At 38.9% G+C, this 21,757-nt stretch overlaps 1 protein-coding gene across 1 annotated transcript in view; it reads left to right on the top strand.

The window, feature by feature from the left end:
- The window catches only part of LOC139733734 (protein zwilch homolog), a gene marked incomplete at its 5' end in the record, with an annotated part of 66,873 nt that extends 66,105 nt beyond the window's left edge, over nt 1–768 (top strand). The window contains one exon of the mRNA XM_071644543.1: nt 610–768. Coding sequence (XP_071500644.1) covers nt 610–768 — 159 coding nt within the window. The remainder of the gene's footprint in view (nt 1–609) is intronic.
- Between the last annotated feature and the right edge of the window lie 20,989 nt (nt 769–21,757).

Here is a 21,757-nt window from a genome sequence, read left to right as displayed (position 1 = left end):
CAAGCTACTATTGATATAGGTCCATGATTGGAGCGGATATAGCCACCGCTATTACCACTAAATGACATCTGCGAGGCACATTGGCCACATGTGACAATATCATTTGGCCGGCTAATTTGTTCGCTTTCTGCTGTTTAATCGCTCTGGGAGATATACGCTCCTGGATATGAGTAACTCGATCCTTTAGCTTTGATGGTGACCCGAGTCACAACACGAGGCAGTGTGCGTCTATCAACAGACATTGGCAGTGCCGGCATGTTGCAGATGGCCGTGTCCTATAAATAAACTAAAAATAAACAGCCCTCGATTCCCGCTCTCGAATTATCAATTAATCACTAACACGCCGCTGGACATTCAATTCATCGACTTGTATTGTTAGGATACCAGCAACTTGCCGGTGGTTAAATAGATCTGTCGATATGACAGAATATGGCTTATTCGTAGTCGCCAATCATATACTCGTTTAACCTGTTCCTGTAAAAGCGCATGTCATAAAAAAACGTATATGTCTACCTTAGATTTAAGCACAATGTAGTATTTAAAGTGAGAGAGTTCGTGTACAGGATATGCCTGTTTTCGGGGTACGGTATGCTTCCTGATCCTTGACAGAAGATCACGAGCTGTCTGCAGGACGCGGCAGTCACGACTAGGAGTTTCGAGCAGTCATTACGACGGAGCGAGGGAGCCACAGAGCTCTGCGCCCCGCTCCGTCTGTCGTCGCAAATTCCTCCCGGCGTGCAGACAATCCCGGTCCGTCTTCAGTCGTAGCCATGGCAACAAAGCAATCGTGACGTCAAGTTTCGTCACCCCGTACGTCACTGGTTCATTATCAAGAGGCTGGCAGGGCCGCACTCTTCTCATTTACGGCTTGTTTTCTCCTCTTTTCGCAGAGTGCCGCCACTTAAGACAGCTTATGTTTTGAAGAAAAATATGATACACGATATTTGACGTTCCTAATTCGGAATACCAACGCGGTATTTTATGCAAGGACACTCCGAGTGATCCCGGAATTCAAGGTGTCTTTTTTACCTTGTTTTTATATCAGGACGTCTCTAGAATGTGTTTTGGCCTTGCAATGGCGTTGCCTATTTTTAAGTGCGAACATTCTGTAGAATGTCTGTGTGACAAAAGCAACATCCAATCCGTTGTTGATGTTGCTGTTGTTGTTTTTTTTTGTCAGCCTAGAAAATGTATTTGTCTACAAGGTACCTAACCAGCTAACAGGTTGATTCACTGTCACCAGTGGTACAACCATTCAAGATAACACGTAGATAGGTAAAAAAAGAAATCCTGGGTACGACTGGAATAGTGGAAACAGGGACTAAAAACCCTGGGTTGTTTTTTTAGTTACTTGGAAATTTTCACGGAGATATTGACAGCTACCCTAAAAAAAAATCATTTTGATCTGAAATCTAAATTTTGATTGAATTTGAACGTGCTTACACTCTAGTAAAATAGATTCAACTTCGCACCTTTTGACAAACTGTGGGAGCACCTTTAAAGGTACTAGCGGGTCTGAAAGGTGCAAAGTTGCACCCATAAAGTTGCTCCCAGTGTGACTCCGATAAATGTGAAAGGTTGAACCTATATTTTACTTAGAGTGTAAGATGATTTAAGACTAAAGCCTCCTTTCCCAAAGACGTGATAATGGCACAAAACGAAAAAAAAAGTGGAGCACAAGCGTCATAAATAGAAACGTCCCATGTGACTACCGCAAGATTTCCAATTATATAACAAGTGCAGACCAAAATAGCTAGCAGCCTGCAACAGTCATAGTAATTATTAATGATAGGTGTCTACGTGCCAACCAGTATCCAGTCGTATGTCTTGTGAGACACACCATTAGCGTCAATAAGCGGGTCGGCTTATCATTACTTAGAAACTCTCTCTTTATATCTATCTATCTATCTATCTATCTATCTATCGTTCTTTCTTTCTTTCTTTCTCTATCTATCTATCTCTCTCTATCTATCCCTTTCAGTATTTAATCCAGTTTGTCTTATGTATTTACAAAATGACTTGGTTGCACTCTAAAAGTGTTACAAAATAGAGTGAACGCCTTTACAGGTTAGTGTTCTTTTGATTGTAAGCTCCTCACATATAGCTTTGAGCGTGGCTCCCATACTTTAAAGCGCGGGTAAATTTGTATCTATCACTTAATCTGCGAATTAGCATGGATACGACATCTGTCCAAATGAGTGAGGCATGTCTGAATTTATGCCGGTTTAATTAAACAATATAGATTGTTAATGCTTATAGTATACAAGCACATACACATGCACATGCACACACATAAGTTTAAAAACATGCAAATTATAGATTGATTAGAAATTAACAGATATGTATGATTAATGTGAATATACGTGTGTGTGTGCGTGCGTGCTGCTTGTGTGAACCGAAGTTTAATCAGACTTGAAGAATTAACCTCCTCCTAAAGAAAAAAGCCTTTGTTCGTCTCAAGACTTAAAAACAAAATTTGTGTTGATATTTACGCGTACCGTAGATAAATTCAAACATAGAGACTATTACACGGGGTTGCAGTAGGGCAATATACTGTTATTTCTCATAATGTTATTATAGTGTCATGGCATAACTGTCTATCATCTTAAGTTTAAAAAATTACAATACCCTCTTATCTTAACCCCCGCCCCTTTCTTGGTTTAATATTGTGTGTGTGTGTGTGTGTGTGTGTGTGTGTGTCTGTGTCTGTGTCTGTGTGTCTGTGTGTCTGTGTCCGTCTGTGTGTATGTCTGTGTCTGTGTGTAAAGGTCGGCACGTTGTTTTTTTCTCGCTCACCCGAGGTGACGAAAGGTTTGACATTTTAATGTTGACGCATAATGTCTCTGTTTTAGCTATTTTTCGCTCCTCGCTCATTGCTCTGTATGTTTTGTTTTGTTTTGTTTTTCAATGACGTGTACAGAATCATGCGCGCACATACTCATACACATACGGGTGAATATTGCGTATAATTTCAGATACACAAACACACACATACACACACGCACACACACACACACACACACACACACACACACACATATTACTCTTAGTCATACACATACGGGTGAATATTGCGTTCAATTTTAGATACACAAACTCTCTCTCTCTCTCTCTCTCTCTCACACACACACACACACACACACACACACACGGATATTATTCTTACCTTTTCATTACAGCCTGAAAAGACATTCTATGGATTTTCTTTTGCTCCAAAATTGTATACAATGATGTTGGTGCCTTTTTACAATAACTTTTCGGTGTATTAAGAGATTTTATTATACTTTTAACCATTATGCTTCTACAAATACTGTTTGTTGTGAAATTGATATGCAATACTTGTTCGAAAGAGCAAATCCGTAATAGAAATGAAGAAGATTTGAATAGCAAAAACGATATCATAATCTACCAAAGGAAATGATGTATATTTTGTAAATTGTTGGTATTTTTGTTGGGGGCAGAAAATCATTCTTCTTTTTTTCCTTTTTTTTGTGGGTAATATGATGTAGAATGCTGAATCATGGAGACAACAAACGACCAGGCTGCCAGGTGGGGTTAAAAGAAATAATGTTGCTGTTTTATGACTTTTACATGTTTATGTATGAGCAGAATGAAATCATAACTCTACATTTTGTTCAATAATGATGACGATTTGAATGGTACATGATTATTATCATTATCATTATTATTATAGTAGTAATAATACCGATAATGATAGTGAAAGGAATGATTTTTTTTTGCAATTATATCAATATATTTCTTATTGATTAACCTTTGAATGAGCATAGACATGTTTGGGTAGTCATTGTAATGTTTTTAGCTTAATAGAGGAACGTCACATTTAATAGTGATCTGGCTATAAGAACTGGAAGTGTTATGAGAAGTCACTTCGAAAGAATTTGTTGCAGACACCCGTAATCATATACTGAGTTCATTAATTAGGCTTAGGTTATGTAGATTCTATTTGAGAGCCCCAGTCCTCGATAAATTTTAAAGGACTTGCTACATCTAAAAAATTTGACTGTCAAGACCATTTTTCCATTATGCCACATTTCCGGCTGAAAGGCCAATTCGACACTTTTATTTACATTTCTGACATTCCAAAATGTCGTGCCTTGCCGTGTCAGCCCGCGTCGTGTATTGCCGTGCTTTCTCCGCCTGCCTCAGTGGATCATGTACAAGGGATGAGTCAATACCAGCCGGATCATCTTTTTTTGTTTAATGGGCCTACGAAGCTGTGCGGAGTCTGCGACGGTTCAAAAAAGAACTTAGCCAGTGAGCTCTGATCGGGTATACCTTCAACCTGTTGTAGATTAGAAGTTTATCGATATCAAATATCCATCTCATACTGCAAATGTATTTAATGTTTTTACAGCATCGTCGTTTAATCATTCAGTTTGCTTATTTTCCTATTCCTATATATTGCTTTTCTTCAACTTGTTTTATATTTTGCTATGTATGACAGCAAAATGCACGTTAGATGTTCCTTGAAGGAGGTATAGTTTGCATGGCAAAAAAAAATGTAGGCTTCCCGATTCACCATCTTCTTCCGGAACACGGACAGTCAACCTGTCTGAAACGTCGAGATTTCTAACTCTCTGTACGCTTCCTCTTTTCCATCACAGTCCTTTTTAGGACTACTCGAGAAATAACCTCTGGTCTTTATTGATTGCCTCTATCTATTTCTTCTCCTCCTGTCTTCTATCAATTTCTCTTACTCTCACCTTTCTCTCCCAAACATCTTTACTTTTCTCACTTCCTCCCCTTCCTCTCCTTCACGTGTCTTCTACTTTACTTCTTTCTCCCATCCCTCCCTCCTTCTCTTCCCTTTGTGGCCTTCTCCGACCATTGATTCTCTTGTTCCTCTTCTGTACAAAACAGACCTTTTTAGGTCCACACACGATAAACTGCGAATTCTATATCTTTACTTAAAATGCCATTATTATAAATCAGAGCTTGGGAAAGAAGTTTTTACAATAATTACTAAACATGAGAATACATGTATTTCATTTTTGAGCATCAAGATGAAGTACTTAGATCATTGTAGAGCTAGATTTAACCCTAACCTGACGGCGGGAGATTGATACCGCTATTGATGTGTTGTTCATCTATTGTTTTCGCTTTGCTTTATCGAACCTCATTTCCTGCTTTGGAGGATTTCTTAACACCCCCTGGCAGTATTAGTATTACTGCTTAAGAGGCGTTTGCGGAAATCCTCAAAGCCTCAGTTAATTTTGCTTGTTTGTATGTGCATGTATAAATCGTTCCATCAATATGCTTTCTCTTGAACCTTGAAAGAGCAGGAAAAACAAAACTTTCCCTAGTTTCCGTTGACCCTGTTCTTTTATGCCTTGACAATTTACATTGAAAGTTTGTTTGCTCGATTGTGCGACTTCACTCACCTACTCAGCTGTGAAAACATACATTATTCTAGCTTTGTTCTGACCTCGTTGTTTTATTGAGTTTCCCACCTCTTTCTTCCAAGAGTTCTCATTATTATTGAAAACATCTCAATAGCAGATTAGCAGTCGAGAGTATCATTCAGATTGAGAGAGAATCCTCTCAGACAAAACTGAAAGAGAGAGAGACTAGAGATGAAAGAGAGAGATGAGAGATGGAGAGATGAAAGAGAGAGATGAAAGGGAGAGATGAAAGAAAGAGAGAGAGAGAGGGGGGGAGAGTTGAGTTTGAGTTTATTTTATTTTACCACGGGTCACTCACTTAAGCCAATGGCTGTTCTTCTGCGAGTCCGTGTAGTTTAAAAACCATACAATTACAAAATTCAACATTTTATACATAGTGTAGGAAATGAAACAAACAAACAAACAAACAAACACACAAAAGCAACATACGAAATGATATATATTTAAAAAAAGACATCAGGAATATTAAGATACTGAAAAAGATATTAATATGCAATGTTAGAGTTCAATGTAAGCAATTACTATATAATTTATCTACCTTATTTTCAAATATAGAAAGGGATATACTTTTCCTAACATCAACTGATAAATCATTCCATACTTTAGCACCGCGATATGGAACACTATGTTTCTTAAAATCAGTTCTTGGGTAAGGTACATCTAATTTCACTATAAAGAGTAGTGCAGACAGGTATCATCTGCGTACAATGAAACCTTGGAGGAGAGGGGGGAAGAGATGTCTACAAAGGTAGAGATTAAATGAAATCATGAAAGTAACAAGAATGAGGAGGAAGGAGTGGGGGAAAAGACCGAAATGAAATAAAAGAAATAAACGAGAAAAAAGAAGGTTAGAGAGAATATCAATCAAGGCAAAGAAGAGGGTCAAAAGAGAAATGAACATTTTGAGGCTATTTTGCGAACGCTAATATCACTGCTATCGGGTCTACGTGGCAGGTTATTCAGCTAATGGAAAAAAAATAACCGTGAACTTCTTCAACAACAGGTTCATTGTACAAATTCATTTAATGAAAGGTAAGGTTCACAATGAAAGGTAAACGCAAGATTCGTTGTAGTTGGTTATGAGGGTTGTGGCTGACATTCGTATCTTAAACTGTGATATTCAAATCCTGCACCGCTAAATGTATCTATTGATAATGAATATACATATAGTTAGCATGCTACGAACTCTTAATTTACAACGACCAAAAATGCTTCAGCCCTTTAAAAAACTACTAAGGAAGAAGTTATATAGATAAGTAACGGGGCGACCATAGGGAAATAAGAATAGAAAACACATATGTAAAGAACAAGAGTAAAAATAGGAGAAATGAAGAGCAGAAAGACAAACATTGCTGTTAGCTGAAGTAAAAATACAGGGGTACTGGTAGTGATGGTACCAGAAATAGTAATGGTAGCAATACTCTGCTAGAAATTGTGGCGATCCTAGCAGAAGTAGATGTACAAGTAGTAGCAAAATAGTAGGAGTGGCGCCAGTTGTTGCAGTATTATAAGACTGACAAGGACGGTTAGATAAAGGAATGCCGACAACAACCTTAGTACGGATGTTGAAGAAGCAAGACTAAAAGTTGCTCATCATTCTCGTGGTACATTGCATAATCCTGTAACTCCAAATGCATCTTAAAACCTCTGCGACAATTTGTTTCTAATGGACTTGACCATAGTTTACCTATAGGCCTCGAATAGCCTTTGAAAGAGAGGTAAGAGCAAACCCGATCAGAACTGTAGAATTTGATACCCACTCCGGGAGACGCCGTGTCCCTTGGCACCCAATTTGAGGCTTGAGCGATCAAGACTTCAATACTTCGTTCCACAGTCGGACATATTTGCTTGGATCAACCAGCATCAGCATTCGACGAGCACACATATCGGGTCATTCTTACGTTGGCCCGCAGTAGATGCATTGTTGACATTTAGCGAGTGTTGAACTCAATTAACTTCCAGCTTACAGTGATTATGAATGATCCTTCCTCTTGATGATACAAAGACATCCAATAGTCTTCATTTCCAGTATACAGACACTTTACACAAGGAATAATGAGCAGAGTGAAATAAAGGTTTCGTGGGAAGACTCAAGACTAACAACAGTTTTGTGTGTGTGTGTGTGTGTGTGTGTGTGTGTGTGCGTGCATGTGTGTGCGTGTGTGTGTGTTTCATTCTACTTCCATATTACTCTATCCACTTTCCTACTGTGGAAAAGCAGCAGAGTTATATCAGACAAAGTAATATACTCACATGTTCCTGTTCACGAATGAACATTGTGATGTACATTTAAATTATACCGTATGTCCCCAAAATATTACAACGGGACCCTCTGCAATGATAACTTTAAAAAGTAGTGAATCAATCCAAATACAATTTCAGGGTAGGAAATTATAACTCATTGCCCACATCTTACAGAAAACCCCATTCGATTTGCTTCAGTGGTCAAAGAGAAATGAGGAATTTTGTAGAGCACGTCAGTAATCTCTTCCCTCCAAGTTCTGTATATTGTGTTCACATTTTTTATGCAGTTCCAAGAACTTCCAAGTGCTTAACTTGGAAGAATCAGACTCATGACATGCTTTACAATAATCCACATTTCTCTGTAACCGCTTAACCAAATTACCAAATTTAAAGGGGTTTTCTGCAAAATAGAGCTAAGATGTTATACTTTAAGACCCTGGAGTAGCATTTAGACAGTTTAATCATATTGAGAGTTATCAATGCGAAAATCCGATTGTTTTTTTTTTTTTTTTTTTTTTTTGGGGGGGGGACATACTGTATATAAGTATAAAAGCGTCCATGGGAGAATATACGTCTGAAAAACGAGCTATCTTAAGGGGTATTTGTTCCAAAGGGGAAAGTTTTGATTCCCCTTAAGGTTTTGGCAATGTTTTTCAAAGCCTTTTCATTGATCTGGGGCCTCAGGACTACTTCACAGTAGGACATAAATGGCTTAATTTGTATAGATGGAGGACTGTACCATAGGAGAGATTGGCAGGGATGCAACAAAAAAAAAATGGGTGTATAATATTGGATGTGCATAGAAAACGGGTCATTGGGGGAATTTAGGTATATCTGCTTTTTCTTTTTAAAAAAGAGTTGTATTTTCTCATTAACATACAGAATTTAGTGGTATAAGATGCATTTTGTGCTCTTGTCAGTTCAATTCTGCATTGAGCCCATACGCATATTGATGCATAATTTTTCAAAAAGGGCAATGTTTGCATTTTCTGCCTATTTTCATGCTTTTTATCAAAATTCTCCCAAACTATATCATTTATTCCGCATTTTCCCTTATGGTTGGAAATAGCGTTTTATATATATATACATGATTATATGAATGAACTGGTAACATATTCCTTACACACTTAAACACCTATGATTATGGATATAACTCTATCCATCTCTCTCGCTCTCAAATCATAAGATATATATATATATATATATATATATATATATATATATATATATATATATATATACTTATCGTATTACATATTCTGCAAGTGAAATCGTCTGCATGTGATGAAAAGATGAAAATAGAACTCCCATTTTACAATCACAACTAATGAGCAGACGCCCAGCTGAGCTGACATACTTTTCCAATACTGGCAGTTAGAGCATGCAGAGTACGTTCTGTACGGGATAAAGAAAGATGGTCTTAAGCTTGACAAACTGAGGCCTGCAAAATATTATGCTTTCAGGGGTCCGTTTCAGAAAACTTGTCGTCAGTGACAAGTTGTCATAGATGTGACGAGCCACTGAAATCCTTGCATCTGATTGGCTGATAGCAAATTTGTCATAGAAATGTGGCAGTTGTCACTGATGACACGTTTTATGAAACGGGCCCCAGGTATACCATTTGTCAGGAGCACGTAGTACTTGTAGCTGTTCCACACGATAATTCCGTTCCCAAACCCAATGAATAAGATTTTGCCTCATAAGATTTTGCACATAACACTTGTAGCTGTTCCAAACAATAATTTCATTCCCATACACACTGAATAAGATTTTGCACTCTGGTTTACGTTCGGTGAGTCTTCACTGACAATGTGTACAACTCTGCGAATTTGTTAAATCAGGGTAAAAGTCAAGAAGTCCTCTCTCAACATCAAATTCATTACAAACATTATACAGGGCCTGTGCAATATGTGTCATAATGTCATGCGTTCGAAACTGGGATGATGCTATGGAAATAAAGGTCACCTTCCCATTACACTTGATATCGCATATTTGGGGGTCAATTTTCCTTCAATATAAGATTTAATGATGAGACGAGCTGGTCATCATTCCTCCTGGGGCTACTTCCTGTCTTCCTTTGGAATGATATGGATACTGGCAAGTAAATTTCATTACCCTCTGCGCCCCTTCTTTGAAAATGAACCGAAAGAAAAGCATGACGAATCCACCCACAATGACAACACACAGGAACCTAGAAATCAACTGGCCGTTGATACACGAGTTGTCGTTATAAGACTTCTGTACCGCAGAGACCTTGTCTACGGCCTCCGCAGAGGATCTGAGTCGCAAGCTAATTACCGTTGTTTCAGACGGAAGCAGCCTTGTGATGGTATATGAATATGATTTATATGCAAATTTAAAACAACGTCCTCACACCTGTGAATGCGTTAAACTTAGCGGGTGTTCGAGTTCACACATCGCTATCATCATATTCCAATGCTGTCGGCATATAGGGCGGGGATAGGGCGGAGATATATAGCTTAATCTTTCTCAGTTCGGGCTCCAAGGTATCGGTGGTGTTTTTCACACCAGCATTCTCGTCTACAAACTTTGCCATATAAGCTCGTTGAACACGTAATTTGTCATCCAATATGACTGCATGATTTATTAATGGAGAAAACGAAAGGTGGGAATCTTATGAGTGAATAGCTTTACTCACCAGCTATTGTAGTTTACAACTTGTTTTAAGCTGATAATGTAACTTGAACTGGCTATAACTCGGTCTTTTGAGATTTCTTTCCATATTCAGACGAATCACTGAGTCAATATCTGAAAATTTAGGGACAAATTTTGTTTATGAGTATATATTATTTCACGCGTATGTTGATCTCTGACGTACTGCTCCAAAAATGATAGACACTGGTCAACTTTGCTTAGTTCCTAAACACTGAATCACACAGGAGAATGTCCAAGATATAATGTATCATCTGCGGGTTGAATTCAGTTATTTGCTTATCTTTTTTAAACCTTTGATGAACCACGTTCAAAATCACATGAGGCATAAAGTTTATACGACAAGGTTGTTCTTGTTGACATGAAAGCTTGCCCTAGGCCTTCCAGAAATGACAACTAACGAGAGCACACTTGATTCCAAGTACGAAAATGTATTTCGTAAACACGTGTGCATTGAACGGGGACAAAATGGCAATGGATTTGAAATTATTAGTAAGAAGGCAAAATGAACCCACAACCTTGGGGGAAAATCATTAAAGGCATAATTTACCATTTGCAGATGAAACAAAAACTTAGCATTAGTGTTTTATAATAATTCTAAGATGTGAGTTTGGGATAGAAACAACCACTGTAAAAAGTTGAATCCGTATTAATCGATGCTAAGTATTGTTAAATACACAAAATGTGAACAATAGTTATAATAAAAATGTTTTCAGACTAAACCGTCTACAGTTATGGTTTAATGAGAAAAATACTGATATCTCCCTATGTATTTTAGGTTTTATTGCGAAAATGTTGTACGGTAGGATGTTTTGTAATACAACAGACCTACACATATACATCAAAATAATGTGATATCTTGAATATTCTTTAAATCACTGTTCCCAAAGGTGAACGGGACCTTTAAGTATTTAACAGTTTCAGCAGGATAAAATGACAAGTCGGTTTATGCAGGTATTTGTGTGTTTGGTTGAGATATTTATTTTTTACACTTTGGTCATGTTGTTGAGCCATTCAAACAACGAGCAGACATATGCAGACATTATCATAATGTACAAATCAGCACAAACAGCACAATTTTACCATTGCTAGGCAAGCAGAAAACAAGTGCAAGAAAATTAAGAAATAAAGTAGGAACATATAAAATGACTATAATTTTCAGCGGAGTAATGATAGCCAGCATTTATTTGAGCGGACAAGAGATACAAATTTGAAAATAAAAAAATAAAAAAGCGCAGCTCGTGTATCAATATCTATAATTGCCTAAAAAGCGAATGTGTTTTGCTTTGATAGAAAAGGATTCAAGTCGTAGAGCAGTATGGGGTAAATAAAGAGCAGTAATAAAATGAAGAGGGCAAAGAAAATTGAAACATTGAAGGAAAACAAAAACAAACATCAGTATGACGTAATGACACATAAAAAAGCAGTGCTTGTCTTTTGAGATCTGAGTCAGTATGTGCGGATGACTTTGCCAAATTAATATTGCAAAGGTGCCCGCACACATACTGTTATGATGACTTAACAAAACTTAACAGAACTTTGAGTGACTTCAGGAGAGAGATCACTTTAAATTGTTAAAGGTATTGAGTTTTAAGTTGTTGAGTATTTGAATTTGTTCGTTGGTTGGTTTCTTTTTTTGTTTATTAAAAGCAAAGTGCGAATCGCAAACAATACAACACTGTTTAACAAATGAACAATGGGGAAATAAACCAAAAGATCAGCTATTTGGAATTATGGAAATTTCTCCCTGAGGATGTGGCAAGAGTTTTGTCTGTTTACCCTCGCTCGATTAATTCATCTATTAAAAAAAAATGACTCTACCGCTTATGTCAGTATCTAATGTCTCGAAAGCTTGACTATATCTTTATTAGGAACAACCAATTTCATTAGGGCTTGCATAAGCTTTGACAATGTTAATAAACCCTGTTTGTATAATCTGCACCATTGACTGATTAGAAGGACTGCCTACTTTAGACCGTACACCAAACTGTCCTTATATTGTATTTTCTACTTTGTTGCGCATGTTGAATTGGTGTCTAACAAGTTATTAGTATTAACTGCTCCGATTCCTATCGTACTGTTGTGTGAAACCTGGAAGTATCATGCACGGTGGATGCTTTTTTTCCCTTCTTGTTTAACAACATCTTAATTCTAAACAAAAATCCTCCCCCCCCCCTCTCAGTCTTCCTCTTTCTCCCTCTATCCGCAAACTTTTCACCCCCTTCTTTGGTAATTCTCCCTCCTTTTTTTTCTCTCTCTACTTTACTGTCTTCATGAACCCTATCTATGGTATTTTATGAGAGCGGCTGGCATGGGAGTCTAATCGACTCTGATAGCTGTGTTCAGATTTTCCAGTCACTGTAGGCTCTGCTTCTTTTCATACATCTTTTTCTTGTTTTTATATGATGATCGTAGAGATTTCAGGGTGGCATCTCATCGCCACAACGGGGATCAGGCGGCAGGATGTTCGGCTGAGGTACGCCAGCATGGGGGGGGGGGGGATCCAAGAACTTTTTGAAGTCTACTCTCTTTCCCTCCCCCTCCCCCCCCCCCCCCCCCTTCTCTTCCTCTCATTCTCTCTCTACAGCTTGATAAGATTCGCGAGATCTGTCAAAACAAAAATCTGTGTTGTATCCAAACTTTTTCAGTTCCGATGCTAAGATTTGTCAGCCTGTTCTATGAGGCAACCTCGCTTGCTGATAATCATTGTGGCGACACGAGCTGTGACTATCCAAATTGAGGCAAGCACTCTAAACTCGGTGGTTTCTGAGACAAGGCTGGGTCACTCTCGCAGTCAATATTGTTTGCATTCTGTCTACACTGTTAAATTCTGATGTCTCAGCGCCAGAAATTGTCGAATTTAATAAGAGCAACCCAATAGTTAAGCGTTGAACAAGTCAGTTAAATTCAAATTCTATATCATTTTTGGACAAGAACATAAAATATTTTTCACTTTCTTTGGTAACAGAGAGTAAGGTTTCATAAGCGAAACAATGTTGAATTTTAAAAGATTTTTTGTAACATTTAAGACATGCACAGTCTAATTCATTTTAGTACTCATCCCTGGAGTGTGTACCCAATGAAGTTGCTAAGTTGGAAAAAAAATTACCTGAAGGTAATCAAAGACGCAGATTTGTTTTTGGAAATGAAGAAAGTAATTGTACTTGACAATGCACTCACGAATTTTCGCACTCCTTACTTTCACGGCGAAATACCACTAACACCTCACTGCTTTAGAAGTTGTATTTTCAGAAATCTACGAATGAAAACGAGTTACATTACCCCGCCCAACGGCGTAGCCAGGATTTCATCTTAGGGGGGGCGGTTAGTCTGCGAGGGAGCGAAGCGACCGAGCCCGAGCGAGCGGAGCGAGCGAGGGGGGGGGGGGGGAGGGTGTGGGAGGGGGGTGTCCCCCGTCCCACGGTAAGAACTTTTTGCATTTTGATGTTGTAAATGGTGCAATTTGATGCATGTTTTTGCGCGTTATATCGACGTGAAACAGTCCCACTTGTTTAAGGTAGCAGTTTATTTTGATGTAGATTATTATTGAACAATTTGCCTATAGAATGCTATCAGTTAAATACACTTCTTGTATTAACTCTTTTCACTGAATATCATGAACGCGACTGAACCCGAGAGAGCGGAGCGAGTGAAGGGGGAGGGGAGGGTGTGGGAGGGGGGTGTCCCCCCTCCCACGGTGAGAACCTTTTGCATTTTAATGTTGCAAATGGTGCAATTTGATGCATGTTTTTGCGTGTTTTAACGAGTTGAAACAGTCCCACTTGTTTAAGGTTGCAGTATATTTTGATGTAGATTATCATTGAATAATTTGCCTATAATATGGTATAATTTAAATACACTTCTTGTATTACTTCTTTTCACTGAATATCATGAACGCGACTGAAGCCGAGCGAGCGGAGCGAGCGAGGGGGGAGGGGAAGGTGTGGGAGGGGGTGTCCCCCTCCCACGGTGAGAACTTTTTGCATTTTGATGTTGCAAATGGTGCAATTAGATGCATGTTTTTGCGCGTTTTATCGACGTGAAACAGTCCCACTTGTTTAAGGTAGCATTATATTTTAGTGTAGATTATTATTGAACAATTTGCCTATAAAATGGTATACGTTAAATACACTTCTTGTATTAATTCTTTTCACTGAATATCATGAACGCGACTGAACCCGAGCGAGCGGAGCGAGTGAAGGGGGAGGGGAGGGTGTGGGAGGGGGGTGTCCCCCCTCCCACGGTGAGAACCTTTTGCATTTTGATGTTGCAAATGGTGCAATTTGATGCATGTTTTTGCGTGTTTTAACGAGTTGAAACAGTCCCACTTGTTTAAGGTTGCAGTATATTTTGATGTAGATTATCATTGAACAATTTGCCTATAATATGGTATAATTTGAATACACTTCTTGTATTACTTCTTTTCACTGAATATCATGAACGCGACTGAAGCCGAGCGAGCGTAGCGAGCGAGGGGGGAGGGGAGGGTGTGGGAGGGGGTGTCCCCCTCCCACGGTAAGAACTTTTTGCATTTTGATGTTGCAAATGGTGCAATTAGATGCATGTTTTTGCGCGTTTTATCGACGTGAAACAGTCCCACTTGTTTAAGGTAGCATTATATTTTAGTGTAGATTACTCTCTAAAAAAATCGAGTGAAAATTTTCACTCTAAAAAGAGTGAATACAAAAAAGAGTGAATTTCGAGTGAAATTGGAGTGAATTTTGAGTGAAAATGCTCATTTTCACTCATTTTGGAGTGACGTCAGGGATCACTCGAAGATTTTGGAGTGATCCCTGACGTCACTCCAAAATGAGTGAAAATGAACATTTTCACTCAAAATTCACTCCAATTTCACTCGAAATTCACTCTTTTTTGTATTCACTCTTTTAAGAGTGAATATTTTCACTCGATTTTTTTTAGAGAGATTATTGAACAATTTGCCTATAAAATGGTATACGTTAAATACACTTCTTGTATTAATTCTTTTCACTGAATATCATGAACGCGACTGAACCCGAGCGAGCGGAGCGAGTGAAGGGGGAGGGGAGGGTGTGGGAGGGGGGTGTCCCCCCTCCCACGGTGAGAACCTTTTGCATTTTGATGTTGCAAATGGTGCAATTTGATGCATGTTTTTGCGTGTTTTAACGAGTTGAAACAGTCCCACTTGTTTAAGGTTGCAGTATATTTTGATGTAGATTATCATTGAACAATTTGCCTATAATATGGTATAATTTAAATACACTTCTTGTATTACTTCTTTTCACTGAATATCATGAACGCGACTGAACCCGAGCGAGCGTAGCGAGCGAGGGGGGAGGGGAGGGTGTGGGAGGGGGTGTCCCCCTCCCACGGTAAGAACTTCTTGCATTTTGATGTTGCAAATGGTGCAATTAGATGCATGTTTTTGCGCGTTTTATCGACGTGAAACAGTCCCACTTGTTTAAGGTAGCATTATGTTTTAGTGTAGATTATTATTGAACAATTTGCCTATAAAATGGTATACGTTAAATACACTTCTTGTATTAATTCTTTTCACTGAATATCATGAACGCGACTGAACCCGAGCGAGTGGAGCGAGTGAAGGGGGAGGGGAGGGTGTGGGAGGGGGTGTACCCCCTCCCACGGTGAGAACTTTTTGCATTTTGATGTTGCAAATGGTGCAATTTGATGCATGTTTTTGCGTGTTTTAACGTGATGAAACAGTCCCACTTGTTGAAAGTTGCAGTATAATTTAGTGTATATTATTATTGAACAATTTGCCTATAAAATGGTATCATTTAGATAATCTTCTTGTATTAATATTCTTACACTGAATATCATGAATACCGTCTGTTCAGCAGTCAAACAGAAAAAGCATGCACACGAGGGTGTAGATAGGGGCATATCCCCTCCCACACGAAGGTGATTTTGCGTTTTCAGACCTGAAATTCAGCGATCTGTTGCAAATTTTTGGTGCAATACTTTTTCATCGAAGTGATAAAATCACGGAATTTAGCTCTTATTCCGAATGTGCACCATCTGTGTGTATGTATAAAGTCTAGTGAGGTATATAGAGGAAGGGGGATTCCTCCTCCCGCTCGCGGAGCTTTTGCGTTTTTAGAATTGAAATAAAGCGATCTGGGTATAGCCACAGTCTATACTTCTATGCATGGTGGAAGGGGGGGGGGGGGCGGGGGAGCAGGGAGAAGGCGTGGGCGAGTGTTAAAACTGATTGGGGGAGGGGGCTGAGGGAGGAAAGGGTCGATTAAAAGGGGAAATTCCCCTTATACATGACAGGAACCTTGAGTTTTCGGAATGTAAGTGATAAGTCTTGTGCACTCAGAATTATTCGTAATTTTTTGTAAATCTAAAAAGTGTACTAAGCTAGGGAAAGGGGCACAGAGGGGGAGGGTTTGGGAGGGGGTATCCCCCTCCCAAGCACGAGAGATTTTGCATATTTTGAATTGAAATTCAACGATCTGGTGCACACTTTGAGTGAAATATTCAAAAAATATCTTATTTGATGAAAGGTTGCAAAGGAGACCCGCTTCATGTGCGTGCATATACAGTATACACGCATTTTTTTTTTCCGCCTCCCAAATCCCCGGTCCAAATCTTAGGGGGGGGCGATCGCCCCCATCGCCCCCCCCTGGCTACGCCAGTGACCCCGCCCCCCATAAAAAAGAATTAAAAAAGAATACACATGACACACACACACACACACACACACACACACACACACACACACACACACACACACACACAATTCACAGACCGCATCTCTCCGGGGATTGTTTTCCCGCGTTAAACTTTTTTAGTTACTTTACCACATTTTCTTTTTCAAATGAAAAGAAGGCCGTGATACCCTCAACGGTTTTAATGCATCCAGGACCCAGATTTATAAAGAACTATGTAGCCATGCTACTTTGCTGTGAGGTCTTGACAACATCGTAACAACGGAAATGTTTACAGCTGACTGGATGTTGCCCCTCAGGTATCGCAGAAACGTCAATTACTGTAGACTGCGATTGTTGTAAATTCCGCATCCGGAAGTACTCCGTCAGGCAATGGGGTGGGGGTGGTTGGGATGAGGTATAAACGAATATCAGGAAAAGCATCGTTCCTGATATGACACTCAGAAAATGCGGACGTGGCGTTTTGCTTGGATGGCTATATAGGTGGGGCGGAGTATATAAAGGAACATAATCAGTTTTGATAATGGGGCGTATATCAGTCTGTGTATTTCCCTCTGTTTTATGTGAGGATGTTTGCATAAGAGTCTGGATCGCTCTTATATCATTGGTATAAGTGTGATCATGTCCGGGTAGACGAATTTGTGAATATGTGTTTGCAAGTATGTGAGTGTGTGTGTGACGATATGTGTGAGGATATTGGGGGGGGGGGGGTTGGACAGAGGGAGAGGGGAAGGGGGGCAAGCCTGCTCTATATTTGCGTGATTGTATGGGTGTACCAAGACTATAGCTACATCAGGTCGTGCAAAGCTCGTTATCATTGCGGTCTCTCTTCGTGGGTGAAACTAACAACGACCGGATGTCATTAACGTAAGCCCCTAGGAAACAGGATATGTGAGCCAATATTCTACGACGTAACTTAATGCTGGCCAACCAAGACAAAATTCAGCATTGTGTATAAACATCCATTAATTATGAATAAGACTTATTATTTAATTTTCATACTTTTTCTCTCCTTCTCCTTTTTTCTTTTGTTTCTTCTTCTCCTTCTTTCTCTTCTCCTTCTTCTTCTTCTTCTTCTTTAATTCTTCTTCTATGCCACCATCATCATAATTATTTTCAGAATCATTGTTCAGTATATAGTGTTATAATCACAACCACCACCACCACCATCAACAACATTATCATGTTAAGATAACGCATCTACGTCTGCACAAGTTGCCCTCGACTACTGCAAGATTTGTCCGAGGCTTTAATCGTCAAGTAACGAATACGGCTCGCAGAATTGATTCCAAGTATTAATTTGCATTTGATGGTATTAGGTGGGATGAGCAATACACAGTAAACAAATGCATCATTAGGCAGGTCTATTTCGAGTTTCCGGTTATAGATATTCTCACACCGTAATTTGTTACTTTGATGGCTTTTTCATTTTTATGCAACTTTCACTCTCTTTGTATTTGAAGTTTCTATCACTTCAGAACGAGATGACCTAATAAAAGATTTCACATAATTTCTTTCTGAGAAGCGGATGCTAATCTCTTTTTTTTTCCTCCTTGGCAATGAAACTGTCATTTTTCTCATTGATGAAGTTTATCTTATTCATCAAAGTCCTCGTGACTGATTATAGAGAGGATTTTCATTTCACGAATATTCGTCTGTATTGATAAGTGCATGCATGGCATGAGAACACTATTGTAGAGTGTAACTCACGGAGATGTAGAGATAGATCACAAAGAGTATGGATGATAATATCATTGTATCCAAAAAGTTTTCCTCCAGTGTATATTGCAGAGAAACCAATTATTTGTCAATAACAATCTCCACTTCAGGAGGTCAAATATGTAATATTTTCTCCCTCTAGCCTTTTTATCTCTATCATCTCATCTTTATTTTCTTCAAGAGCTTGTGAGTATTTTTTATTTATAACCTCATTCATAAAAACTGTCTTGAATATAAGCAACGCAAAGTAGAGAGTATATGTAAACGAAACATACTTCGATTCTATACATCCTCTTTATGACGTCGAGAGCACCTTAGTAGAGGACACACACTCTCTCTCACACACACACACACACACACTTTTTAATTTCATTTCATTGAGTTTTCATTCAAATAATAGTGCAATCATCTACCGCCAAATTTACAGAGCCATGCCTTCGACTTAAAAAAAAATCGAAAACTCGACTTCGAAAAAAAAAATGAATAGGATATAGATACAAATTACAAAATGCTTGAGAAAGCTACATCATTATAGGTGAAAAAAAAAATACATACGTCCGTGATATTTCTTAAATGTCATGATGACTGATATGAATTAAGGAAGCCCACAGGGTTTTTTTTACGTTTTAACACAGATGATTTGAGTAAAAACGTACACATAAAAAGATACACACACATACACATACAAACATTGTGTTTTTCTGTGACGTCAAGATTTGATCTGAATGAGTTTCAGTACCCAAGGCTAAAATATCCCTTTCTCGGACTCTGGCCTTCCAGGAATGCGAAAAATCCACTCAAGCATCTAGACAGGTGAAAATTAGTTTCTAAAAACAAGCTACGCGTATGTGTAGACTAGGCCTATAGGTGTTATCATCTGTAGCTTAGTGGTAAGGATTTAGCGATTAGATTTGTGATCAATATTCTAATTTGTGATTATTATTCTTCATTGAACTTTACTGTTCTACGAGGTTGCATAGGAAATCCAGACAGAAGACAAGGACTGTAGTCACAAAAAATAGTGCGTAGAATATCCACTACCTTGCTGTAACTTTACAGCCGATTTCAATCTACACTGTATTTAGATGCTCATATTGAGTTTGGCAGGTTGTCATACACCATACTGTGTGTAGGAGCCAAGATCCCAGAGTAGAACAGAAGACTGTGCGATCCGTGCGTCATGGGTTAAGTCGCAGGCTTGAGGCTGCGTTTACATAGAAGTATACTATTCGGGTATTCGAGGCTCGTTTTAGAGGGCACGCGAATAGCTTGAATCGAACGATAGGATTTCCTCACAACCGGTTCACATGAGAGGGCACTATTCGAAAGTACCGAATAGCTGCGAATAGTATAGCAAAGTGGGAATCGAGCTTGTTCGATTTTCTTGCAGCGTATACCGTCTCTCGTTTATGAAATAATGACAATTTTGGTCTGGATTTGCCCTTTAGCAAAAATAAGCATGTAGACTGACATTCTGATGCAGTTTAGAAATTGTTAATAAGATTTGCTGGGATGTAGGAGGATGAAATCCTCACTGCATGGGATGGTGAGTTGACGGTGCGGGTGGCGGTGTACTCAGTGCCCGAATAGCGAATAGCGAATAGCGAATAGCGAATACCGAATACTTCTATGTGAACGCAGCCTTACTGACGCACATGTGAATTATGGGCTAAAATGTCAGAGTCCAGAGAATGCGTAGCTCGTCCTTGCTGTGACTTTATCTGATAAGGCTCCCTCCTTTTTTCTTTTCTTTTGAAAGTTAAAGGACAAGTCCACCTTCATATCCATGCGGATTGAGTGAATGGAGCAATATTAGCAGAACACATCAGTTAAAGTTTGGGGAAAATCCGACAATCCGTCCAATAGTATGAATTTTTGAATTTCTGCGCAGTCACTGCTGGATGAGAAGACTACTACAGTGTGTGATGTCACATGCGTAGAACGGTATAAGGAAAATATAAAGAGAATATCACAAAACTTCTTTTTTTTTTAAAGTGCACATAATATCCTCGACTTGTCACTGACGTATGTTAAAGGGTAATATCATTTCCTCTGCCTTCTGAAAGAGGCAAGTCAAGTGTTCCTTTATGATGCGAAAAAAAGTGAAAATGTGTTGAATTTTCTTATGTTTCCTTTATATCGTTGTACACATGTAACATCACAAGCTGTAGTACTCTTCTCATCCAGCAGTGAGCGAGCAATTCATAACTTTTGAACGGATTGTCGGATTTTCCTCAAACTTTCACTGCTGTGTTCTACTAATTTTGCTGCATTCACTCAATCCACATGTCTATGAAGGTGGACTTTGTCCTTTAATCACATTGGTTTTAGCTAAGTTTACTGCGTCACAATCTCTTCCCTCCCTAATAAATGCTGCTCATCCACGCAGATTAGAGCGCACTTTCAATTTGGGTTCTATGCATATTTTCTCGTACAAAAGGATATGTACAGAATAGTCAAGGGAATGTTGTGATTTTAGCTATAAGATTGTATATATATATACTATATAGTATATATATATATATATATATGTGACTTTCCTCTTAGCTGTAAAATCATCTAGGTCTGTCGCCAGCTATGAGAAGATATGAGACCGCCTGAAGCATTTATCGACCTCATTATTGAACATGGCCTCCATATCTTGAGAACAAACGTAAATTGTGACCATTACGTTTTTCCCGGAAGTGTGGGTTTTTTTTTTTTCTTTTTGAGTGAATATGTAAAGATTGAAAAAGAAAAAGTCAGCAAGAAAACAAAAAGATGGAGGATAGAGGTGGGTGGCGATAAGATAAGACCAAGACAGCCGAGAACATCTGTGTAGGTAAAGGCGTTCGGTTCCCGGCATCGGTTCTTTACTCTTCATGTAATTTAAATGTAGAAATTGAAACGTGCCGTCAGCACGTAGGATGTGTGACGTGCACATTATGAAGAGCAGGACTGCAGTCGCAGTCAAATTTACCTGTTTAGTTACGGGGTGTCGTCTGTCCTTCAATTCCACGCACGTTCGGCGGCAAAAATGTGCAG

This window comes from Diadema antillarum, unplaced genomic scaffold, assembly GCF_040938485.1.
Source record: "Diadema antillarum isolate AM-2024a unplaced genomic scaffold, OU_Dant_1.0 seq00000488_RagTag, whole genome shotgun sequence".
NCBI classification, from domain to species: domain Eukaryota; kingdom Metazoa; phylum Echinodermata; class Echinoidea; order Diadematoida; family Diadematidae; genus Diadema; species Diadema antillarum.
This window is presented reverse-complemented; position numbering and strand designations above follow the sequence as displayed.